Source organism: Oncorhynchus nerka, linkage group LG2, assembly GCF_034236695.1.
Source record: "Oncorhynchus nerka isolate Pitt River linkage group LG2, Oner_Uvic_2.0, whole genome shotgun sequence".
In the NCBI taxonomy this organism is placed as follows: Eukaryota; Metazoa; Chordata; class Actinopteri; order Salmoniformes; family Salmonidae; genus Oncorhynchus; species Oncorhynchus nerka.
In genome coordinates this window covers 32,377,409-32,404,379 of record NC_088397.1, presented here as the reverse complement: position 1 = coordinate 32,404,379, position 26,971 = coordinate 32,377,409, and the positions used below count along the sequence as shown (strand labels likewise).

Genomic DNA, 26,971 nt, shown 5'->3' with positions numbered 1-26,971 from the left:
AGGTCAGGTGACTTGGCGCTCGAGCAGCCTCCGTATCGTTCTCCATTAAACAAACACAGTCAGCGGCACTGCCACGGAGACGAGTTCTGAATACATACCGACGGAACATAGAATAAACCCCAATACACCATACATAGGACGCGTTGTGACAATAATACGGCATGGGGGACCGTATGGCTTTATTGCTGCTGGTTGTTGCGACCACGGCGTTAGCAGTTGAGGTAAGAAACTGGGGAAAGAAAGACGGGAGTCGGGACAAGGCTGAGCTCCATGGTTATTCTTCTCTTCCGCTGCTATTGCGGGAGCGAGCAGCCGGGTGATTCCAAACCATAGGGGCTAATTAAGCATGAATAGAACCAAATGAAACCAGACATTCAGCAAGGCTGTGATCATATTCCACGCCTGAATACATGTTGGACAGCTTTTTATCGAATTTAGTCTGACTCGAAATCATAGAAGTAGATTAGCCAGTGTTTAGATCCCCCTTTGCCCAGTGTTGTTATAAACTGCTATATTTCTGCCATTGCTTGAATTGAAATCTACTTTTATAGCCTATGGATACGTTTTATTTTTCATAATTCAAGATGAGAAATAATTACATTTGTTTTGCACAGAATGGAATGCTTCGTCAGGTCTTCCTATCTAGGCTACGGCTGAGATTCCTGTGTAACCTATGTAAACGAACGTGTATTTTTATTTATTTATTCTGTGCACAATTGCACTTCAAAACACAGCCTAGTGTAGACCGGTTTCTGTAGTGGCACTATTGATGGTTGTATCCGGATATTATGGGTAATATGATCACCATTTTGTAGCCACTTGTGTAGTGTTTTTATCATGGCTCGATTATATATTTTGGTGGTGGGCGTGAAAGTAAACATCTAACGGTTTATAGTGGGTTATTCTTTCCCTTAGATTTAGCTTTCTGTAGCCTAAAAACACAGGCTACTCCCTAAAAAAGAGCCAACGACTGGACCTACGACCCATTTAATTCTGCACATTGCGCCCATGGATAAGTGTAAAACCGCCTATGTTTTCCCTACGTCAACCTGTTTCATGTTAAGCCTGAGAATCAAGATAATGTAGTGAGACAGAAGTAAGATGGCGGCGGTGCACTGCAGCATTCCATGAACCCAGAGGCTCGGGGACGCAGGGACACGGTCTCTCGCGGGAACCATTAGGTTAACATTTCAACCGATAGGCTGGCTACCTGTTTTTATTTGATTTATCACGACTTAACCGTTTCAAGAAAATACCCTGCTAAAATGTCTGTGAAAGTCACGAGTTGTCTGGAATTGGCCCCGGTGTGGAGATGTTGCACACAATCACCGATCATCTCTCTCTCAGGCGCTATGCCATGTCAGTGTGACTGTGGCCTTGTCAAGAGAGAGACGACAATTGCTCTTTCACGACAATTGCTCTTTCACGACGTTCGTATTGTGTTACAGTGTAACACACACGCTACACTGCAATTGCGGCTGAGTTGCTACATTTGGTGTGGGTACCGCGGTTTGGATTTGAACAAATGATACCAGGCAGTAAGCGGATACATTTGATATGGGTGATACTTGTAACAGGTCGATGCGGGTCTGTGGGGTAGCTAGGCTACCCACACAATAAACATTACTCTTCACACACCTCAAGTTCAATATTTCAATGTCACTCAGGTTTTTACTAGGCCTTCTCACATCCATACACCTTTAACATAGCTAGTTGTTATATGTTTTACTCCTAATGTTTCTGACTATATGTATCAGTTCTTAATCTTAGTTCAATATAGCCAAAGGGTGTTGGTGATATTTCTACATATTAAGATAATTTCAGTCAATTAAATTCCAAATAATGTTATAAAGTTGATTTTCAAACCTCCCAATACAGAAGTTCATAGTTGTTATTTCCCATATTGTGGGTTGTCAATAATTGACAATTAATTCCTTACATTTTTGATGGGAAAGGAAAGCTGATGTAGTTTAATGCATTATTACTTGGTATACACATGTATAAGCCACAAAGTGAACAGTCTAAGGACACAGAGGGCAGGGCTCTCTTGTTAATCCGACCGCTATACAGACTGGAGTGTAGGATCAGAATTTCACTTTCCCATCCTTGAAAAATTGGTCGAAGAGCAACCCAGGCAGTCTGTCAATGCACTGCAGTCATTCAAGCCCAGGGCAACACAGCCTCACACCCATTAGCGTACATTATACCCATTGTCTCCCTTTGGCATCCACTGCTCCTGTTGCAGCTTCATCCAACCATCCATTTAAAGCGCCAGTTTCCAATGATGCTTTAAAGGGACAATTAGCTCTGTTACAGTCTCTACAATACCTACCCATGGAATGTTTTGTTGTGTGCCAATCATTGTCTTTGTTTTGGGATGTTTCTCAAGCCATGCCAACCATCCTCAATTTTAAGCCCCTTTTTATGTTTTGGTGACGGTACCTCTTTTTCCGCCTGCCAGACAGAAATTCCTGGCCCTTTATGGCGTTGTCATGGTACGTTTGTTATGTTCTCACCATGTTGGGATGTTCCTCCCCTTTCAGGATTTGTTGTATTTCGTACCCTCTTTCTCTCCCATGTAGCCACACTGGACATCCTCGCCTTTAAGTAATGTTTGTCTGAAAAGGTCATGTCACCTATCCCTTTAATGGCACGGCAGGTTTTCAGGAGAGCTGATCAGTGAAAACACCTGGCATGGTGGTGTAAGGCTGGCTTTTGCGCTGTAACCTAGCCTTTCAGATAATCAGCCATGGATGCAATCTCTATCTTGCTGGCCATGGGCTGTGTTCAGTTGGCATGAAATGGAGTGAAACAGTGAGTGACTACCTGAACTTGTCCAATGAGAGATGTTTGTTTTCACATTCTGTTGCAAAACATTTTGCGGCGGTGTGTCCTAATGAACACGACCATGAAGAGCTTTACAGAGCAAATATATCATGATATCACGGTATCATCTTGTATGAAATGTGCAGCAGTGTCTGGTACAGACCACATTTTAGAGGCTCTCACAACATCAGGATGGGCTCGATTGTGAAGCGACTCCGGCCCCACTCTTCACAATCCCTCATCTATACAGATCAGTGGTTCTGTACAAGTGCTGCTCCATTCCAATTCTCCCCAATGAGTCCTGGATGAGGGTTATCAGAGACCCCACCTCCAACCAGGAGAGAATGGGTGTGTTCCAGGTTGTCTTTTTGTAGTCATGCTGCACATCCCAAAAGACTACTCTATCATAATAAAGTGGCACCTGGGACGTGCCCTATATCCCTGCTGCTATGGCAACCCCACCGCTGCCCTGCACAGGCCAGTGGTTCACGTCTTAACTGTCAGTGTCACCGTCATGGACGCTGCGTGACCGCCATGGCCCGTGGCGAGTCGTGTGTGTGACCTTCACGTCCCCACATACAAACCTGAAACTTGATAATCTGAGTGACCAAGCGCAGTCAAAGAGCCTGGTGGAGGTCGTTCGTGATGATTTCAGTTTTTAGGGGGCTGACTCACTGTGGCTTATAGTTTTTATAGAATTAGTCAAATGGCACCATATTTCTTATGTCGCCTTTCCAATAGGGCTCTGGTTAAAAGTAGCGCACTGCATAAGGAGTACCATGCCATTTGGGATGTAGACATAGTCCACCGTTAACATATAGCTGCAGAGAGTAAGGAAAGAGAAAAGAGGGAGGGCAGTAAGGTCAATGTGATGTACATCGATGTATGGGGCAGTGATCTGTGGGAGCATTTGACTGAGCCCACGTGGATATATTAATTAATAATGTGTCCGATGGCAACATGCTCCTGACATGCACACAGACAGTTAGACACACATGCACGCTCACTCTACACAACAACGCCAATACATAATCACACAAACACAGCAGCATGTGTCTTAGGAATTATGCTACACACTAGTCCCTCTGACTACAAAATGGCCACTCCTTCTTCAGTCAGCCTCCTTTGTTCTTGATTGACTTGTCCTACTTGACCAAATGTCTCCCAAAGCAATAAAAAATAAATACTCTAAAACATGTATTTTCTGAATTCCAAATCAACCCCTAGCCCCTACCGTGTACAGGCTACACGCCTATACACTCCTATAGAGCTGACTGTTTCTGAAAGAATTTGGCAGGTATTGGTAATGGCTTACTTTTACCTTTTCATTTAGCTAGGGTGTAAATATAGCCATATTGATTCCACCGATCTAACCATCCAATCCTCTTAGATCGACAGGAGTGGATAGGGAGTAGGGGGCTAGGGGTTGATTTGGAGTTGAGCAGTTATTCCTCACCTCATCAATTATCCCTTCTCCCATGTTGGGTCTCTTTTTGAAATGATTGAGCAACCCGCCTTGACCACCTCCTCTACTTCCTCCTTATCCCCCTCTTCCCTCCTCCTCCTGTGTTTTGGTGGCGGCAGTGCCCTCCCCGGTCGCCTGGCACCCGTGCTATAATTAGAGCGCCGCCTCCCAGAGATATTCCTGTCTCTGCTCTCTCACGCTTTCTTCCTTTCATTCCTCCCTCCTTATTCAAGTTTTTTTCCCCTGCCTCTTTCTTCAGAAGCAACAGGCCTAAGTCTTCCCTCATTCAATATCTTCTCTTGCTCCCATTCCTCCCTTTCATTCCCTCATCTTTCTTTTTATTGCCTTTTTCTTCAAGACAGGCCAACGCTTCCCTCCCTCGACAGTGTCTCTGTATATTGGCCTTAAGTATATTTATTGCTACGTGCACTGTGAAGGGAGTTATTATATGCGTATTGCTTTACAACAGTTTCAATCAACTATGACCTGACATTTGGAGAATTTAATCAGTGCTGGTCTAAATGTTGATTTGGGCTTCGATTTAATCCGCTTGCTCAAAATTGCATTGTTGATTATAGTTTGCAGTTGTTTTGAAGTATCTATCTCTAAAAGGTCTTCTTTGTTTCATGAACTAAATAACTTAGCTGAACTGTGAGTAGCATAGTGTGTGTGTGGTGTCAAGAAGGACTGGGATATTCTTGGCAGTGCCCTGCTATTCCCTGTTCCTGTTTCCTTTTCCCCACCATTACCTAAGGTTGGTTTCCTGCATTTGTGTGATGCAGGAGGAGACTTAATGCCTACTGTGTGAATGTGACCGTAATGGAACATGGCTCTGTGTGTACATTTTTGAGTTTGTGTGCGGGCGTGTTTGTCTCGCACTCGATTTGTTTTGTACATCTCTCCCGTGTGTGTGCATTTTAATCTCACTTGATTAATTGTGTGTGTTCAGTGCCCCACTAAAATATGTGGGACGGGTAAGCATTGCATCACTGCACGGGTATGCTGCTGACCCCATAAGGAAATGTATTTCTCAGTATGGGGAGCTAGTTCTTGGAAACATGTATCATACATTGACTTCACATAGTAGACTTGTTCCATTGTGGCTCGGTTGGTAGTGCTTGTACAAGGCTTGGGTGGTATCCAGAATGTTATACTTTCATTCCGACCTTGTGCCATACGTCACTACAGACCCTGGTTCGATCCCAGGCTGTAACACAACCTGCCGTGATCGGGAGGCCCATAGGGCGGGGCACATTTTGCCTAGCATTGTCCGGGTTAGGAGAGGGTTTGGCCAGGGTAGTCCGTCATTGTAAATAAGAATTTGTTCTTAACTGACTTGCCTAGTTTAATAAAAAAAAATTAAAAAGTGAATTCTTGTTGGAAGAAGCTAACCACTTACAGTAGCTAGATGGCTAACTAGCTACTAAATCAGCAAACCAAATGCATAACTACAAAGCATTTAGCACATTTTAGACATTTTATCTGAATTGTTTCTCCAAGATGGCACTGCAGTAGGACATGTATCTGTCTCGGTCTTTTGTCTTTTCCTATGTAAATAGCCAGTCTTTTTCGTATATATCTTAATCTCACTTTCCATCCATGAACTAAGTATACTTTCCTGCAACCCGCCTCACCCAATGTGGTACGGCATGCTGATTAATTAGGGCCGTTTTCATAACAATCGAAAATCTATATTTTTGGACACTGATTTGGCCGATTTAAAAAAAAATATATAAATAAATAAATAAATAAATATATATATATATATAAATACAAAGTTTTTTTTTTTAAAGTTTTTTTTTACACCTTTTATTTAATCGTTTTAACTAGGCAAGTCGGTTAAGAACACATTCTTATTTTCAATGACGGCCTAGGAACGATGGGTTAACTGCCTTGTTCAGGGGCAGAACGATTTTTACCTTGTCAGCTCGGGGATTCAATCTTGCAACCTTACGGTTAACTAGTCCAACGCTCTAACCACATTGCACTCCACGAGGAGACTGCCTGTTACGCGAATGCAGTAAGCCAAGGTAAGTTGCTAGCTAGCATTAAACTTATCTTTAAAAAAACAATCAATCATAATCACTAGTTAACTACACATGGTTGATGATATTACTAGTTTATCTAGCGTGTCCTGCATTGCATATAATCGAAGCGGTGCATATCGTTGCTCCAACGTGTACCTAACCATAAACATCAATGCTTTTCTTAAAATCAATACACAGAAGTATATATTTTTAAACCTGCATATTTAGCTAAAAGAAATCAAGGTTAGCGGGCAATATTAACCAGGTGAAATTGTGTCACTTCTCTTGCGTTCATTGCACGCAGTGTATATGCAACAGTTTGGGCCTGCCTAATTTGCCAGAATTTTACGTAATTATGACCTAACATGAAGGTTGTGCAATGTAACAGGAATATTTAGACTTATGGATGCCACCTGTTCGATAAAATACGGAACTGTTCCGTATTTCACTGAGAATAAACGTGTTTTCGAGATGATAGTTTCCGGATTCGACCATATTAATGACCTAAGGCTCCTATTTCTGTGTGTTATGTTATAACTAAGTCTATGATTTGATAGAGCAGTCTGAGCTACGGTAGGCAGCAGCAGGCTCGTAAGCATTCATTCAAACAGCACTTTCTTGCGTTTGCCAGCAGCTGTTTATGGCTTCAAGCCTATCAACTCCCGAGATTAGGCTGGTGTAACCGGTGTGAAATGCCTAGCTAGTTAGCGGGGTGCGCGCTAATAGTGTTTCAAACTTCATTCGCTCTGAGACTTGGAGTGGTTGTTCCCCTTGCTCTGCATGGGTAACGCTGCTTTGAGGGTGGCTGTTGTCGTTGTGTTCCTGGTTTGAGCCCCGGTAGGGGCGAGGAGAGTGATGGAAAGCTATACTGTTACACTGGCAATACTAAAGTGCTTATAAGAACATCCAATAGTCAAAGGAAATGCTATAGAGAGAGATAGTCCTATAATAACAACAACCTAAAACTTCTTACCTGGGAATATTGAAGACTCATGTTAAAAGGACCAATATACACAGGCAGTTAGGCTAGCTTTTTCTTTTCTTTCCTAACAGAAATTTGCATCCTGTAGCACAACCTCTCCAAAATATCTGTGACACTGTAAAGTCCATGGAGAATAAGAGCACCTCCCAACTGCCCACTGCACTGAAGCTAGGAATCCCTGTCAACACCGGTAATCTACGATAATCGAGAATTTCTATCAGCAGACTCAACAGCCTTGGTTTCTCAAGTGACTGTTCTGCAATGTTCTTCATCTCGTAGCATATTACAGAAGTTGACTGCAGGTACGTAAAGTAGCTACAAATGTTTAAAAAAAAACGTTAACAAAATAGTTTTGACTAATGGGAGAAACCATCCCGTGGCTTTTTTCAAATACCCCAATATACGGTATACCGCTCAAGCATAGCTTGTACGCATGCACATTCACTCGAATGTGCACAAACACATATATGGGCATTCACACACTAGGGCTGTTCCCGACAGGAAAAAATGTTGGTCGATTTACGTCATCTGTTCTTTCGAATATATATATATATATATCATTGATAGAGAACCGTATGGGTTTTAATCAAATCAAATATATGCATTGAGCTTGTCTGATGCTTTAAATCAAATTTTATTTGTCACATACACATGGTTAGCAGATGTTAGTGCGAGTGTAGCGAAATGCTTGTGCTTCTAGTTCCGACAATGCAGTAATAACCAAGTAATCTAGCTAACAATTCCAAAACTACTACCTTATAGACACAAGTGTAAGGGGATAAAGAATATGTACATAAAGATATATGAATGAGTGATGGTACAGAGCGGCATAGGCAAGATACAGTAGATGGTATTGAGTGCAGTATATACATATGAGTATGTAAACAAAGTGGCATAGTTAAAGTGGCTAGTGATACATGTATTACATAAGGATGCAGTAGATGATATAGAGTACAGTATATACATATACATATGAGATGAATAATGTACTTTAATATACTTTTTTTTAAATGGATTAACTTCTATTTGTAAAAATAGCATAAAGCCAACAAATGAAAATATTGCAGCCTGCGGGTAGAAAATATCCTGATCAAAATAAATATCCTATGAATCACATTGGCTACGCATGGCCCGACTGCAACTAACTTGAAACGTATCAACTATTAACTTGGATCCAGCCCGGAGCTTGACTTGCAACATTGTATAAAATATTCTGGGCTCTGTTTCCCACACCAGTGAGCTCTGGACAGACACAGCTATAGACTATTTGGCAAGGGTTAAGGAGCAGTCCTTGACTTGGGCAGGAGCTGAGTACAGATGCCTCAAATGTTCTACTGCTTGAGCTTCTATTCCTCTTGTGGAGCTACTGCATGGTCTGATGAAACCAAGATGGTTTGGCCTGAATGCAAAGTGTCACGTCAGGAGGAAACCTAACACCATCCCTACAGTGAAGCATTGTGGTGGAAGCATCATGTTGTGGGGATGTTTTTCAGGGACTGGGAGATTAGTCAGGATCTGCTCAGGACCTCAGACTGGGGCGAAGGTTCACCTTCCAACAGGACAATGACCCTAAGTACACAGCCAAGACAACGCAGGAGTGGCTTTGGGCCAAGTCTCAGAATGTTCTTGAATGGCCCAACCAGACCCCAGACTTGAATCTGAACGATCATCTCTGGAGAGACCTGAAAATAGCTGTGCAGCAACACTCCCCATCCAACCTGACAGCGCTTGAGGGTCTGCAGAGAAGAATGGGAGAAACACCCCAAATACATGTGTTCCAAGCTTGTAGCGTCACCCTAGAAGACTCGAGGCTGTAGTTGCTGCCTAAGGTGCTTCAACAAAGTACAGAGTATAGAGTCTGAGTACTTATTTAAATGTGATTTTTATAAATTAGAGAACCTGTTTTTGCTTTGTCATTATGGGGTAGTGTGTGTAGATTGAGGGGAAAAAACAATTTGATCAATTTCAGAATAAGGCTGTAACGTATCAAAAATGTGAAAGTCCATGGGTCTGAATACTGTTTTTTAAATCCTTAAACTCAGACTTGGACCACACCCTCCCCACCGACTAGCAGACAGGGGAAGCAGAATAGGGATTGCTTTGAAACGCTTGCAGTTAGCCACTGATTCTTTCCAAACCAGTCATTGTTGAATTTGCAAATTAATATAATTTTTTTTAAATACATTTTTTACTTTTTGTGTAGTGTTTATGTCCATTGGCTGCTGAGCACCGATACGTTTTTATCAATTTCTCTTCATTAGACAGGAATTGAAAACGTTTTGACAGCAGATTGTCGACCTAATTCATGACTGCTTGCTAGTTAAGATTTTGAAACTTTAATGTTGACATGATCAGTCCAATCAAAGCTATGGTAGATATGTGATTTGATGTCATTTTATCTTTGGCCTTGAGCCTTCTTGGATGGGCACTTCTAATGTAAATCAATGGCAGCACCCAAGGGGGTGTGAACTGCTTAGCTCTCCCTTAGATTCGGATACAAATGGAAACGGGATGCACCCGAGCTCAATTCGTAGTCTCATAGGGTCTGAATACTTATTTACATCAGGTATTTCTGTTTTGTTATTGGCAAACATGTCTAAAAACCTGTTCGCTTTGATTATGGGGTATTGTGTGTAGATTGTTACAATCTTGTTCTAAAATTGGTTAAATAGCAATGGGGAAAAGGTCAAGGGTCTGAATACTTGCACTGTGTAAATATATACACGCACATGCAGTACCAGACAAAAGCCGTCATTCAAGGGTTTTTCTTTATTTTTGTATATGAAATAACACATGTAATCATGTTGCTTTGCACACTCTTGACATTCTCTCAATCAGCTTCACCTGGAATGCTTTTCCAACAGTCTTGAAGGAGTTCCCACATATGACACCTTGTTGGCTGCTTTTCCTTGACTCTGCGGTCCAACTCATCCCAAACCATCTCAATTGGGTTGAGGTCGAGTGATCTGATGCAGCACTCCATCACCCTCCTTCTTGGTCAAATAGCCCTCACACAGCCTGGAGGTGTGTTGGGTCATTGTCCTGTTGAAAAACAAATGATAGTACAATTAAGCGCAAACCAGATGGGATGGCGTATCGCTGCAGAATACTGTGGTAGCCATGCTGGTTAAGTGTGCCTTGAATTCTAAACAAATCACAGACCGTGTCACCAGCAAAGCACCATCACACCACCTCCATGCTTCACTTTGGGAAACACGCATGCGGAGATCATCCATTCACCTACTCTGCATCTCACAAAGACTCAGCGGTTGGAACCAGAAATCTCACATTTGGACTCATCAAACCAAAGGACACATTTCCATTGGTCTAATGTCCATTGCTCTTGTTTCTTGGCCCAAGCAAGTCTCTTCTTCTTATTGGTGTCCTTTAGTAGTGGTTTCTTTGCAGCAATTCGGCCATGAAGGCCTGATTTCACGCAGTCTCCTCTGAAGTTGATGTTGTGATGTCTGTTACTTGATCTCTGAAGCATTTATTTGGTCTCCAATTTCTGTAGCTGGTAACTCTAATGAACTTATCCTCTGCACCGGAGGTAACGCCGGGTCTTCCTTTCCTGTGGCGGTCCTCATGAGTGCCAGTTTCATCATAGAGCTTGATGGGTTTTTGCGGCTGCACTGTAATGGACTGTCGTTTCTCTTTGCTTATTTGAGCTGTTCTTGCCATAATATGGACTTGGTATTTTACTAAATAGGGCTATCTTCTGTATACCACCCCTACCTTGTCACAACACAACTGATTGGCTCAAATGCATTAAGAAGGAAAGAAATTCCACACATTTCTACCAAGGCACACCTGTTAATTGAAATGCATTCCAGATGACTACCTCACAAAGTTGGTTGAGAGAATGTCAAGTGTGTGCAAAGGGTGGCTACTTTGAAGAATATCAAATGTAAAATGTATTTTGATTTGTTTAGGACTTTTTTGGTTACTACAGGATTTCCATGTTTTTTTTAATCGTTTTGATGTCTTCACTATTCTACATAAATAAAGAAACCTTGAATGAGTAGGTGTCTCAACTTTTGACTGTTATTAATATATATATATACACACACAGAGTACAGGGGGTAGGTAGGCTGTCATTGTAAATAAGAATTTGTTCTTAACTGACACATTTTGTTATGCCTAGTTTTTTTTTAAATACAGTGCATTCGGAAAGTATTCAGACCCCTGACTTTTTCCACATTTTGTTATGTTACAGCCAGTCTTATTGCTTGACAATGAGGTTGTCAACTGTCATCATAGGGACACAGTAGCACATCTCGACCAGATGGGAAAAGACATCATCGTCATGGCCACGGCAACCAGTCTTCCGTTCCGGGTGCAGGGTGTAATTGGAATGTTGGCAGCCAGGGTGTGAGGGAAACGAAGGGCTGACTGCCCTCTAATCACTGTAACACACTCCCACACCCAACCTACCCGAGGATCCGGTCCCAGAACCTAGCACCGATAGCATTACAAACACAAACACACACACCCCAAAGACCAAGCACATGTACCATTTTCCCATAGCGTCCAACCTGTATTCCAAACAGAACAAGGCTCTGTCCTCCAGGGCAGTGGTGCAAAAAGTACTAACTTGAGTGACAGTAAAGATACCTTAATAGAACATGACTAAAGTGATAGTCACCCAGTGAGATACTATTTGAGTAAGTGTAAAAGTACTTCTTTTAAGGTACTTAAGAAAAGTGGTGGAAAAAGTACAATGGTCAGACTTGAGTAAAAGTAAACGCTATTCATCAAAATTCCTTATATTGTGCAAACCAGATGGCACAATTTTTTTTTTTTAATCCTTTTGATTTAAGGACAGCCAGGGGCACACTCAACATTCAGACACAATTTACATACGCAATATGTGTTTAGTATCCACCAGATCAGAGGCAGTAGGGATGATGGGTGCCTGAATTGGACCATATTGCTCTTGTGCCTGAGCATTTGAAATGTAACGAGTTCTTTTGGGTGTCAGGCAAAATGGGTGTTAAGTACATATTTTCTTTAGGAATGTAGTGGAGTATATTAAAAGTAGTCAAAAAAAGAAATGCATATATATATATATATATATATATATATGCATCTATCCAAGAACTACTTAAGTAGTATTTTTATTTGTTTGTATGTCAGACTGACTATGTTTTTATACAAGGCCTCTGGCTATTTCTCTTTCCTCCCCAGTCATTGTTGATGTGCCTGTCTACTCAGTATCTGTCATTCTTATCGATCTGTTTATGGTCTGTCTCTATACGGCCTGGCTGCATCTAAAATGGCATCCTATTCCCTTTAGAGTGCACAACTGTTAACCAGAGCACATTTCAAACACAGCCAGGGACCTAGACAGACCAGTGTTGTACTAGTAGTGCACTACATGGGGAATAGGGTGCCATTTCGGACGCACCCGGTGTCTCTGGTGGGTAGAGACGGGCAGAGGACACTCTCCAGACTCCCGGGTCCGTACACTCTCCAGACATAATGGCTGATCTCGGCTGACACTTGCTCCGCCAGAGGGTCTCCCTAGGTCTGAAGCTGATCCCAGTGGCAGGCCTGGGACACTCGGATAACACCACGGCAACAGAGCCACAATTAATGCCGCCCCGGGATTGTGGGACTGGTTCACAGAACAGGGCCCGGGAGATTTAAATCAATGTGTGTTTGATGATATTATACACTTGTTCTTCGGTGTGTGTTTGCGTTTATGTACGCCACAACACGTGCGGGTGTGCATGTGCGTTTTCATGCTAATAAAATGACAAAGCCGAGGATGGACAAGCCGGAAGAATTATAACCCCTGGTCAAAACCCACGAGATCCCCATGCAAACCAATGGGAAGCATCCTATACCCATTGGTCGAGCTAGAGGAATGGTCAGTGACCCACCAATAATAGCACATTGACACATTCTCACTGGACAATAGGTACCAGCAAGGTTTTCTGTTTAACCAAACGAGTCAATACTGACGCAATGACTGTGGCTCCTAGATACAATATGGAACAAAGATAATGTGTGCTTAAAGATGTGTGATAGAGACCGGGTATGTTTTGTCTGGTTTCAGTATAGGTCACTGAACGAGGTCACCCGACTGACATGAGGTCATGATTCAATTCAAATAACTTTTTGTCCTGTGTAGGGCTAACCCCATTTTTAGTCGACTGGTGGATTGTTTGGTTGGTAGGCTGTTGGTTGACCGATACTGTTTTTACTCTGAGTTTAAAAAATATATATTTATTGCACGTCTTTTTGACACCTTTCTCAGTGGACTAATCCATTGCGGGAGGCCAGGGGATTGCACATGAGTAGTACATTTACCATGAATTCCCATTTCTAATCGACAATGTTTGTTTGGTTGCCGTCATTTCGGTTAATGCAATATACCCAGGTCTGCTTCCCTTACACACTATCATAGAAAAACAATCAACTTGTCTCTGTAAGTATGTCGACCGTACGTTCCTACTAGTACCAGCAACCAGCTGGCTAGGCGCAGTCCAGAGATTATGCGTGGGTATAGGATTGTCTGACTTTATTTTCAGAAACGGACACTGTCTGTTTTCATGGCCCACTTTCAGCATGACGCAAATCTTCCCTGTGTTTTCAGGTGGTGGCTGGCTCTATTGTAATGCGTGTTCTAGTTTCCATGGCTTCAACTTTTTGCCGGTGGAGATGTGCAACTGGGATCACTAACCAATGCAGTGCACCAGCGCCAAAGGCGTGATTGATGAGAGCAGTCTCCCATGTGCTGTGCAAGTAAGGCTAGTACCAGCAGTACCAAGCATTGGATTAAGGTAGATTTACATTGGACTACTGTCATTTATATGTGAATTAGACTTAGGCATACGACCAGGCATCTCTCCTTTCTTCCCGATTCTCCCAGAGAATTGCCCGATGTGCTATCACTTTACATTTGGTGTGCCGCGGTTGACCATTAATTGCACAGGTATAAAGGTATGTTTGTTTGCCGTTTGGGGGGATAACTCTTGATGTTGCGAGCTGGGACTGTTATTCCTGCATTTCCCTAAATGAAGTTTAAATCAACTGTATTAGCCTTTTTACTGTGTGCTTACGACAACAGTACATAGGTCTGTGTTACCTCCAATATGGTCTTTGATGGGGTACTTTACATGCAATATTTATTTTGAGTGTGCGGTAGTGAGACAACGGTGTCTTGTGACAGCAGCAGGAGGGTACCATGGGTGGTATCAGTGTGGATTGGGCCCTCTGTGGGATATCTCGGGCCAGGCAGCTCAGCGTAATCCTCCACCCAGCTTACTGCCGGCAGGCTGGCAAGCCGATAGATGAGATTGCAATGCTGGCGATGGATGAGAGTGGGCAGAGGCAGGCGATGGAGCAGGTGGCTCAGGGAAAGCCCTGTCTCATGTCCACTACTCCTCTGTTCTATTATTCGCTTTCTCCCTGCAGTCTTTCTCTCGCTCATATGTTTTGAACCCTGCAGCTAGAAAACCGTTAACCATTACTGTTCTACCTCTCCCGACTGGTTTGTGATCCAGGGTGAAGTTTTCCCAAGGTACATATCTAGGATCTGCTTTCCCTCCCCCAATCCTAACCTTAAACTTTTGGGTCAGCTTTGTATCTCCTGCAATAAGATCAGGGTCTAAGGGCAACTTCACCATACTCCACTGGTGCTCAAAGTTAATGCACCTTACGTACATCACCTTACTTGAACCTCATACGCACAAAGCCTCATTGTCCATTTTAAATCCCGCCCTCTTTCATCTCTCGCTTTGTTGCTTTCTCTCTCGCCCTTTCTAACCTTTCCATTCCAAACAGTCTGATTTATAAGGCTGCAGTGGGATTTGTTGCCCCCCCCCCCAACTGTTTGCAGAGGGATGGAGAAGAGAGGGGAGGGGGATGGAGAATAGAGGAAGGACATGATTTACAAGGCAAACAGATGAGGTGATTTTGGATACTGGAAAAGTGGTTTAGAGAGTGTGAGGGAGTGTTCACACATCAGAGTAGCGGGTAGGTCTAAAAGCAATATAGGGATTGCTCCACCTAGGCCCCTGTTTCAATTTCTTCACATTAAGACACTTTAAATCTAAGTGATGAGGGGGGCGACATGGAACTAGGTCAAATTTCAAACGCGTTCTAAAGTCCTTTATACATCAGCAGTTGTCACAAAGTGGAATTGGGTCATCGTGGTCTTTCTATAACAATAACCTTTTTCACACTATTGTCAACCTGAACTGTGCTCTTTTGGCTCGCTTTCCAGTGAGTACTGACTGGGACGATGGCCAGCCTGCTTTTGTTACGAACTGCTTCTTGCCAGCATGGTTTGAGTGGGGCATGGCAAGCTAACTATGCCTATATTCACTTTGGGCTGGAAATGGATATGTTAAGGGGTCAGCTCAGCTTGCTTTTAGTGACTGGACCTAGCCACGTGAAAAGAAAATATCCAAGCAATATGGTTTGGGTTGAGATGATAATGTGGGTATAGGAGCATCATATGTTATCTGACCCGATCTACAGGGTTCTCCAACTCCAATCATTTGGCGTGCAGACTTTTGATCCAGCCCTGCAGTAATGCACATTATTCAAATATTAAACTAAAGGTTCTCTCTGGACCGGAATTAGCTGGATCAAAAGTTGGAGAACCCTGTTCTACATCATTGATTTCTTGTAGAGCAGAACTAAGACTCTGATCTTGCACACACATCACAAGGGAGGTGTACCTTCCCACTAGTGTAAATATACAGAGGAAAATGACATGACTGACAAGCAGATGTTTCAGCTATGTTTCAGTTAAACGGCTAGTTTTGAATTACTTTTGATCAAGTTCAATGTGAAATCAGCAGTAATGTTAACCATGAAAATGGATTTAGTTTTAAAGTTGAGTGAAGACGACAATTTCCCCAAAACCTTTTACATTGATGACTTTTTGCAAATTTAATCCGTTTTCCATGTTAATTTGAAGTCATCACATTTTCTGGTTGAAATGACATGGAACCACATTGATTAAGTTCTTATGGGCAGGTGGGACGGTAGCGTCCCACCTGGCCAACATCCGGTGAAATTGCAGAGCGCAAAATTCAAAAATACCAAATTCAAATATATAACATTCTTGAAAATGTGTGTTATATATCAAAATAAAACGTTACTTCTTGTTAATCCCGCCGCTGTGTCAGATTTCAAAAGGGCTTTACGGCGAGAGCAAACCATGCGATTATCTTAGGACAGCGCCCCGCGTACAAACACATAAAAATCATATTTCAACCAGGCCGTTGTGCCACAAAAGTCAGAAATAGCGATATAATTCATGCCTTACCTTTGAAGATCTTTTGTTGACACTCCAATGTCCCAGAAACATCACAAATGGTCCTTTTATTCGATAATGTCCTATGTCCCAAAAATGTCCATTTATTTGGCGCGTTTGATTCAGAAATACATCGGTTTCAACTCGCCCAACATGCTGTCAAAGTATCTAATAATATACCTGTTAACTTGGTCCAAACATTTCAAACAACGTTCCTAAAGCAATCTCAACCAATGTAAATAATCGATAAAATTTAAGACTGAATAAACTGTTTCCAATACCGGATAAACAAGCATGGGAAACAGTATTTAAACCCTTTACAATGAAGATCTGTGAAGTTATTTGGATTTTTACGAATTATCTTTGAAAGACAGGGTCCAAAAAAGAGACGTTTCTTTATTTGCTGAGTTTGTGTGTGTGATTTGAGAGAGAGCCATGTGTGCAAAGCTGTCAAGGCAAAGGGCGGCTACTTTGAAGAATCTCAAATGTAAAATATATTTTGAGTTTAAGTCATTAAAAAATTGAATACATGATTCCATATGTATTATTTCACTATTATTAGAAAACAGTAAAAGAAAATAAGAAAAACCCTTGAATAAGTGTCAACTTTTGACTGGTACTGTGTAAATATGTATTTTTTTTTAATATTATTTTGCTACTCCTCAACAAAAGAACATCTTGGTTCACTGACAGCCTATCGGCCAAACAATTGACTAGTTGACTGGGGTCAGTTCTACAGTGTTCAATGACTATATAGAGCAGCAGTCTCTAAGGTGCAAGGTTGAGTACCGGGTGGTAGCCGGCTAGTAACAGTGACTAAAGCTCAGGGTAGAGTACTGGGCGGAAGCTTAAGTGACTATTTAACTGTCTGAAGACCTGGAAATAGAAGCTGTTTTTCAGTCTCTTGGTTGTAGATGGTTGTAGATGATAGCAGGGTGAACAGGCCATGTAGCTGAGGTCCTGACTCCTTGCTGATCTTCTTGGCCTTCCTGTGACACCGGGTGCTGTAGATGTCCTGGAGGGCAGGCAGTGTGGCCCCGGGGATGCGTTGGGCTGAACACACTACCCTCTGGAGAGCCCCATGGTTGCAGACAGTGCAATTGCTATACCAGGTGGTGATACAGCCTGATCGGATACTCTCAATGGTGCATCTGTAAAAGTTTGTGGTTGAAGAGGCACTTGCTCCTTTTCACCACACTGTCTGTGAATGGACCATTTCAGCTTGTCAGTGACGTGCACGCCAAGGAACTTAAAGCTTTTCACCTTCTCTACTGCAGACCAGTGGTTTTGGATGGGGTGTGCTCTCTCTGCTGCCCACAATCAGCTCCTTCATTTTGTTGAGGGAGAGGGTATTTTCCTGGCACCACTCCCCCAGGGCCCTCTCCTCCCTGTAGGCTGTCTTGTCCATTTTGGTAATCAGGCCTGCCACTTTTGTCTGCAAACTTGATTATTAAGTTGGGAGATGCGCATTGCCATGTAGTCATGTGTGAACAGGGGGTACAGGAGGGGGCTGAGCACGCACCCTTGTGCAGGTGTTGTTGCCTACCTTCACCACCTGGAACATGTCAACACAAAGCTGACCAAAAATGTACAAATGCAGAATGACTTCTTGAAGTTGTCCAGTAAGAAACACTCATTGTCGTTTTCCGTTGCAAAAAGTGGAGGCCAACCACCCTGTTTTGGAGTAGTTGGAAGGTCTATTTCCTTACTTTTGAGAGGCACTGGCTATTGTACCAGGGGACGTCTAGCAATTGCCCTAAGCTAGTGATATGCTAACTTCAATTATTACCCCGGTTTTCGCGGGGGTGTGTGCTATGTCACTACTTATAACTACAAGTTAAGTATAAATACAATAAATCTAAGATGTGTCAAATGTTATCCGGGTTTGATAGCTAAGGGGCTAGATGTCAAGATCAAGCTTCTTGGTTACGGCAGACATTCAATCCCCTCCTGGAGAGAGGTCCGTGTTACCTAAATGGTTTTGTGGGTTGCATTTTATTTTATATTTTAAAATAGCGCCACTTGTATGCCCATTGGTAATACTGTATGCACTGGTATGGTACAGATACGGTATGACAGGAAATCTAGATACCGCACAACCCTAGTTTACTGTACACATGGATGAATACATTCTCACACACACTTCTTTTAACCTGTTTGTGGGTTTTGTAACAATCTGGCCTTAAATGGCCGTGTACTGTTAGAATCTCCACCCGGCACAACCAAAAGAGGACTGGCCACCCTTCAGAGTCTGGTTTCTTCCTAGGTTCCAGCATTTCTAGGTAGTTTTTCCTAGCCACTGTGCTTCTACATCTGCATTGCTTGCTGTTTGAGGTTTTCGGCTGGGTTTCTGTATGGCACTTTGACCTCTACGGATGTAAAAAGGGCTTTATAAATACATTTGATTGATAGAAGACACTAACACAAGTGATTTCACCTGTTTTTCCACTGTGTCTATGTGTGTGAGGGATTTACAGATTTGCTTGGCGCTAGGGCATGTGGCCTAACAGGTTTGCTTGAAGGACATGAACTTCTTTAGGCGACACATCCGTCCCTCAGAACTACACTGCAATCTGATCTGTCTGTCGGTGTGTGTTTGTGTACACGTGCATGCCAGAATGTGTGCATGCATGCACAGTGCACGAATGGGCGTGTGCGCGTGCATATGAATGGGCGTGTGCGCGTGCATATGAATGGGCGTGTGCGCGTGCATATGAATGTGCGTGCACTGTCTGTGTGTGTGGATAAGGATTACATTGTGCATTAGCTCGGAAAAGAATCAAGTCCATTCACAGTATGTCATCCTCTACTTCACAAACATTTGTTTTACTGCCAAACCACTAACAAGATTATATAAAAACACAATGCAATCAGTCTCTTTCTCTCCTCTTGTTCTCTCTCTCTCTCTCTCTTCTCCCTCGTTCCCTAGTACAATGCTGTCTTTCAGTCTTTTGTTTGTCCCCACCACCCTTCTTATAGGATTCTCATTACAAGACCTCCTTACGTAGTAGCAATGGACACACATACGTGCGCACACAAACATACTCGCAGAGATAGATGTACACACATGAATGGAGTTACATAATATAATTAGTACACGTGAATAGGCATTGGATGGACAACAAAGGGGCGCGCACACACGTGAGCCAAGCCAAGCATGCATACCCCTTGGCAGGCTGGCAAACTACAGTACATGTTCTTTCTCAGTGCTGCCACCTGTAGGATATTGAGGATACGTGCGTGGTGTACGCAGTCCAATGTGCGTGCCTGCGTGTGTAAAAGCTTTAGGTTGGGGAGGTTTCATAAGAGACTGCAATGGTGCTGTGGGTTTTTCAATCACAATTCGGTAGGAAAGTCTCCAGTAGCAATTATTTTCTCTCACCATCAAAGATCGTCAAAGAAAGCCTCTCTTTTTGCCATTGATGGGTGTAGTGTGAATTTGCCCCTAGGATGCTGATCTTGGGTCAGTTTTGTATTTCCCACACAAATCTTAAAGGTTAGGATTGGGGGAGGGAAAGCTGATCCTAGACCTGTACTGAGGGGAAACCTCACACCGGAGCCTCATTGATGTAATAAGTCAATTACTGAAATGCCACCCAAACTCTGATCTGTGCATCTATCCCATCTATTGGGCACTGATCAAAAGTAGTTTACGAATAAAGGGTCTATATATTTTCCCCCGCTTACGCCTCTTTGTTCTCCTCTTATTCCAGCCTCCCACTTTTATTTTCTTGAATCATTACCCCGTTCTCTCCCTTTCTTACACATTTTCAGTTTTTCTCCAATCTTCCATCACTCCATTCCTTCTCCACATCATTCTGACATTTATGAAAAATTTATTTTTTAAACATTCTTTGTATTATATTGTTCTATGTGTCATGTATTGCCAATTCTTTGTGGGGCATGTTTTAGAAACTGCTGCCATCTTGAACAGCGAACTGTATAAATAAAAGCTAAATGAAAGGAACCTAATTTCGTAAAATGTTGTATCAAATATTTTCTGCTGACCATTTGGATTTCTCACTTCTCGCACATGCCTACCGAATACCACGGAACGAGCGTAAATGAACAATTCTCTTTTTGTCTCTCCATCCCTCCACTTCTCCCTCCCTCCCTCTCAAGGTGCCGACAGATGGTGGGATGGGCCTGCTGGCGGAGCCCCAGGTGGCCATGTTCTGTGGGAAGCTCAACATGCATGTGGATGTCCAGAGCGGCAAATGGGAGTCAGACCCCTCCGGCACCAAGAGCTGTATCGGCACCAAGGAGGGCATCCTGCAGTACTGTCAGGAGGTATGGAGATTGGGGTCGGATATGATACAATAACTTAATATACACTCCCGGTCAAAAGTTTTAGAACACTTACTCATTCAAGTGTTTTCCTTTTATATATTTTTTTCTTTATTCTACATTGTAGAATAATAGTGAAGACATCAAAACAATGAAATAACACATGGAATCATGTAGTTACCAAAACATCTGAATATATTTGAGGTTCTTCACTCTTCTTCTTGGTAAAATAGCCCGTACACAGCCTAGAGGTGTGTTGGGTCATTTGTCCTGTTGATAAACAAATGATAGTCCCACTAAGCCCAAACAATGTGGGATGGCGTATTGCTGCAGGAACCAAAAATCTCCCATTTGGACTCCAGACCAAAGGACAAATTTCCACCGGTCCATTGCTCATGTTTCTTGGCCCAAGCAAGGCTCTTCTTATTGGTGTCCTTTAGTAGTGGTTTCTTTGCAGCAATTCAACCATCAGGACCTGATTCATGCATTCTCCTCTGAACAGTTGATGTTGATGTGTCTGTTACTTGAACTCTGCAATCCAAATAAATGCTTCAATCTGAGGTTCAGTTAATTGCCCATTTCTGACGCTGGTAACTCTAATGAACTTATCCTCTGCAGCAGAGGTAACTCTGGGTCTTACATTCCTGTGGCGGTCCTCAATGAGAGCCAGTTTCATCATAGCACTTGATGGTTTTTGCAACTCACATTTTCCGTATAGAGTGACCTTCATGTCTTAAAGTAATGATGGACTGTCGTTTATCTTTGCTTATCTGAGCTGTTCTTCCCAAAATATGGACTTGGCCCTATTTGGTCAAATATATCTTCTGTATACCCCCACACCCCTTGTAATAACACAACTGATTGGCTCAAATGCATGAAGAAGGAAAGAAATTCCACAAATTAATTCAACAAGGCACCCCTGTTAATTGAAATTGCATTCCAGGTGACTACCTCATGAAGCTGTTTGCGAGAATGCCAAGAGTGTGCAAGGCAAAGAGTAGGGATGATAGTTTTTTTGGTTACTACCTGATTCCATTTATTATTTCATAGTTTTGATGTCTTCACTATTCTACAATGTAGAAAATATATATTTTTTAAATACAGAAAAACCCTTGAATGAGTAGGTGTTTTAAAACTTTTGATCGGTAGTGTATAATATAATGTATTCCATTTAGCAGACACTTTTATCCAAAGGTGACTTAGTCATGTGTGCATACATCTTAACACATACCCATAGACTTCCATTAATTGCGCTACATGCTAGTCAGCATTAGCTTGCGAAACTACCTCTAACTTCCTGCATACTGGACACCGAGACAACATGTTATTCACGAGTTCATCTGACTCTGGAGAAGTAAAGTGGCCTCATTGGCAAAATCCCGACGTATCCATTTTAAGAGTGCTGGGCCAGTAACCTAAAAGGTCGCTACTTCGAATCCCTGAGCCGACTTTGTGAAAAATCTAACGTGCCTTTGAGCAAAGCACTTAACCCTAATTTCTCCGGGGTCGCCATCAGCAATGGCTTATTCACCAAGTGTGTCCCGGGGAGTGGGATATGCTTAACTCATTTTCAATTCACATATGCGTATAATACACACGTGCAGATGTATGAAATGGGACAAATGAAAGCACCCACATTATTATTTATATTATTATTAGTAGTAGTAGTATTCTGGCGTTGCAAGCATTATGCTCTACCAACTAAGCTACCGAGGACCTACTATAATGTCCATAGACATGGAAATTACATTTTGTTAGGTCACCGTACTAAATACACATTTACGTCATTTAGCGGACGCTCCTATCCAGAGCGACTTACAATAGTGAGTGCATACATTTTCATATTTGTTCGTACTAGTTCCTCGTGGGAATCAAACCCACAACCCTGGTGTTGCAAGTGCCATGCTCTACCAACTAAGCCACATGGGACCTATACAGAATATAAATACACTATAATACAACCACATGCAATGCAAAAATACTGCAAAGTGAGAACACACATGGGGGAGAAGGGACAGGGAGGGGAATGAGAGAGGGATGCATCCAAAGGTATCGGCATCCTGCAGTTCTGGTAGGAGGAGAGAGAGGGGGAGTTGAAATGGTGTCTTTGGCATCAACCAGGACTGCCCGGAGGTGGGAGAGGAAGGGGGGATAGATGGGGAGGAGAGATGTGAATCAAGAGCTACATATTGTGAGGAGCTAGGCGGGAGGGAAGGTGGTAGAGTTGGGGGGCGCTGAAGGATAAAGAGCCAAATCGTCACCCTGCAATATTGCTGGGGGGGGGGGGGAATTCAAGGTCAATAAATGTAATTCATTTACATGGCACAATGCAGTTGAACTCTGAATTTTATGATGATAAACTAAAGGGAGGGAGAGAAAGAAACAACCGAAAGGCATGTGCATAGAGAGGAGTTGGAGTGTAGTGCTGTTAAAATGGAGATTGAGAAGAATTGGGTCAGGGAAACGGTGGATAAATGATAAACCAATTGAAAGGTAGGAAAGGAGGGGTGGAGTGAGTTAGTCAAGTAATTGGATGAGAGGAGCAAAACAAGTAATACTTGGAGAGGTGGATTAGAGGAGAACTGAGAACAATTAAGAGGGAGAAGGGGATATGGAGAGAAGGGGGAGTAAAAAAAGAGGGCTTTGACCGGATGGGAGGATGTGGACGAACCGTGATTGGGAGAGAGCGGAAAAGAGTGCTTACCATCCTGTGAACGTATGGGTGAAGTGGGGGAGGGAGAGATAAATCATAGATAGAAAATGGGATGGGAGGGGGGGTGAAAAGAGATGATGATAGACAGACTCCGTGTTTCTTCTCTCCCAGGTATACCCTGAGCTGCAGATCACCAACGTGGTGGAGGCCAACCAGCCAGTCAGCGTCCAGAACTGGTGCAAGAAGGGCCGCAAGCAGTGCCGCAGTCACCTGCACATCGTGGTGCCCTACCGATGCCTAGGTACAAATGCACTGTGTGGGAAGGCTTGAGTGTGTGGGTGGGGTTCACTGTGTGTAGGGGGGAAATATGTGTTGCGTGTATGTGAGAGGGGGAGAGAAATTGATTTATGTGTGCGTTTCTACTATTTGAATTCCATCCCTTAGTAAAAAGTGGTTATTTTGTTGTTGGCAGATGTTTGTTTTTTTAGTTATGTCTGTATATTAATTGGTTCTGTTTGTATGGTGCAGTGGGGGAGTTTGTCAGTGATGCCCTGCTGGTTCCTGATAAGTGCAAGTTCCTGCACCAGGAGCGCATGGACATGTGTGAGAGCCACCTGCACTGGCACACTGTGGCCAAAGAGGTGAGATCACGCGCGCACACTTACATGCATACAACACTGATTGCGAGCCAGGCCTAATCGACCAACGTCAGTGCCTGACCTCACTAATGCTCTTGTGGCTGATTGGAAGCAAGTCCCCGCAGTAATGTTCCAACATCTAGTGGCAAGCCTTCCCAGAAAAGTGGAGGCTGTTATAGCAGCAAAGAGGGTCCAACTCCATATTAATACCCATGATTTTGGAATGAGATGTTTGTCAAGCAGGTGTCCACCTACTTTTGGGCATGTAGTGTATAATTCACAAAACCTGGAGCCGTATGAATCAATTATCTCAGAGTAGAAGTGCCGATTTAGGATCCGTTTTGTCTTTTAGATCACCATGAATACAATGACATGGACAGGGGTAACTGATCCTAGATCAGTGCTCCTACTCTTGGTACACGCAGCCCTTGCTTTAACAGCACCATCCCTCTCTCACCCAGTCCTGTGGAGACCGCACTTTGAATCTCCATGACTACGGGATGCTGTTGCCGTGCGGCATTGACCGTTTCCGGGGGGTGGAGTTTGTGTGCTGTCCGTCAGACAGGGAGACCGACAGCACTGAGCAGGACGAGGACGACTCGGATGTGTGGTGGGGAGGAGCCGAGACTGACTACACTGACAACAGGTACACACACAGGAGCTCATACAGTACTCCCTTACATTCATACTTATACTATCCTCGCCCCCAGGCTATTGTGCACAGTGCATATCAGCCTGGGATATCAACAATTCAAAGTTGGCCTTAGTGGGAGAGACCATAGAATTCTATGGGAGTGACCTACTGAGTAAAGTATTTGTCATTTAATTTGAGCTAATCACACAACTGCGAGGCTGACCGTAAACTGAAGTGTGCATGACACACAGGGTAGGGGGAAGGTGTTGTGAGAGGTGATTGGTTGGTACATTAAGCCAATGCCTATGCGCCTGGAGTTTCTACCGGTCTTTCGGTAGTGGCTAACAGCAGTGAAGTTTGACTCGCTGATCCACCAGACTTTTTGCCCATTTGCGCAGAAGTGTCTGGGAACGAGATTATACTTATAATAGCACTCACACACACCCACAGTACACTCGCTCATAACCACGTTACTCACACACATCCTCACCCCCCCCCCCCCCCCCCTCCATTTCTCTCCCTCTTTCTACCTTCCTCAATCATCCCTCACAGTATGGAAAGGGGGGCAGCAAAGCCAGCTGGGTTCACACCCCAGCAGCAACAGGAGGAGGAGACAGAGGAGACCGCCCCTGCCATTGTAGAAGATGATGATGATGATGATGATGAGGAAGAGGGGCAGGAGGTGCTGGACAATGACCAGGATGGAGACGGGGACGAGGACGACGAGGAGGAGGATGATGATGACGACGTCATTGACGAGCGCGACGATAATGAGCCCACCACCAACATCGCCATGACTACCACCACCACTACTACTACCACTGAATCTGTGGAGGAAGTGGTCAGAGGTGAGAGGGACTGGGAGGGCCAGGGGCCTTGTGTGTGTACATAATTTACTCTTGTCTATTTAAAGGTTGAGTGAGTGTATGCAGGGGTGGAATTGGGGGGGTGCAAATCTAGAAACTCACCACTAAATTAGTAGGAATTCAGCTAAATCCCCATTCCACCACCCATGACATTACAGTGGTGTGTAAGTTCACACACCATTGGCATGCACACGCCTGTACGATAATAAGAATGTGTTCCAAATGGCACCCTATTCCCTATATAGTATCCCTTATATATCCGTATATTTTGACCAGAGGCCTATGTAGGGAATAGGCCGGGTGCCATTTGGCGCACTCACCCTGTGTGTGTGTGTGTGTGTGTGCTGACGGCTCATTGCCCCCCTACCAGAGGTGTGTTGGGCGAATGCGGAGACGGGCCCATGCCGTGCCATGCTTGCACGCTGGTACTTTGACCGCGAGGAGGGCCGCTGTGCCCAGTTCATCTATGGCGGCTGCGGGGGCAACCGCAATAACTTTGAGTCGGAGGAGTACTGCCTGTCTGTATGCAGCAACGTCAGTAAGTCAGTCACACAGACAGCGTCCTGTCTACCTGTCTGTCTGCGTGTCCACGTCTGAAAGCTAGCCTCTGTCATTAGCCCTCTGGCTAGCTAGCTGCTAACCACGCTAATACTACTTCACGTTACATGCTAACCTCTGGTCTCACGAACCACCACTTGTACTGTCTGTCTGCTGCACTGTTAGTAAGTCGGTCACACAGACTACTTGTCTGTCTGCGTGTAGTGTCTATGTTGGCTAGTTACTGTCTGACTAGCTGTTAACCATGCAAGTTCTCGCTAACCTGTGGTCTCACTTAACTAAATCTTGTTGTACTGCCTGCATGGTCAGTCACACAGACAGCAGAGCTCCCTGACTGTCTGTGTGTTACACTGTTAGTGTCCACGTTTGCTAGCTAGTTTCTGGTTAGCCGTCTAGTTAGCGTCTGTCCCCTTGGTGCTAACTACACTAACCATGTCTCACTAACCACCACGCATTGTGTGTTTACTGTAGGCTTGGGTGATATACTGGGGTGTTTCAAAATACAGATGGTATGATTTTCAATACCGTTAAAAAATAATTTGTGTGTAGACTTTTTTGGGGTGGGGGCACCCCCTGCTAGGGCTGCTACGCCACTGCTTATAACCACAAGTTAAGTGTAAATATAACAAATCTAAAATGTCCAATAAATGTTATCAGATAAATAGAAATCCAAAATGGATGGTGTTGAGAGATAGATGGGAGGGGTTGAATGGAGCTGAAGGGTGGGATTAATAACAAGATGGTCTGTAAAATGTATATAG

The 26,971-nt window shown here is 43.4% G+C and overlaps 1 protein-coding gene across 3 annotated transcripts in view; it reads left to right on the top strand.

Moving 5' to 3' along the window:
• Positions 1-26,971, top strand: part of appa (amyloid beta (A4) precursor protein a) — a 39,974-nt gene continuing 13,003 nt past the window's right edge. The window contains exons 1-7 of one of the 3 annotated variants that reach the window (XM_029668482.2): positions 1-221; positions 20,697-20,864; positions 23,686-23,815; positions 24,043-24,155; positions 24,614-24,798; positions 25,339-25,634; positions 26,023-26,190. In XM_029668482.2, coding sequence (XP_029524342.2) covers positions 162-221; positions 20,697-20,864; positions 23,686-23,815; positions 24,043-24,155; positions 24,614-24,798; positions 25,339-25,634; positions 26,023-26,190 — 1,120 coding nt within the window. In that variant the 5' untranslated portion in view covers positions 1-161. The remainder of the gene's footprint in view (positions 222-20,696; positions 20,865-23,685; positions 23,816-24,042; positions 24,156-24,613; positions 24,799-25,338; positions 25,635-26,022; positions 26,191-26,971) is intronic. The other 2 variants (XM_029668474.2, XM_029668491.2) reach the window with 2 other exon arrangements.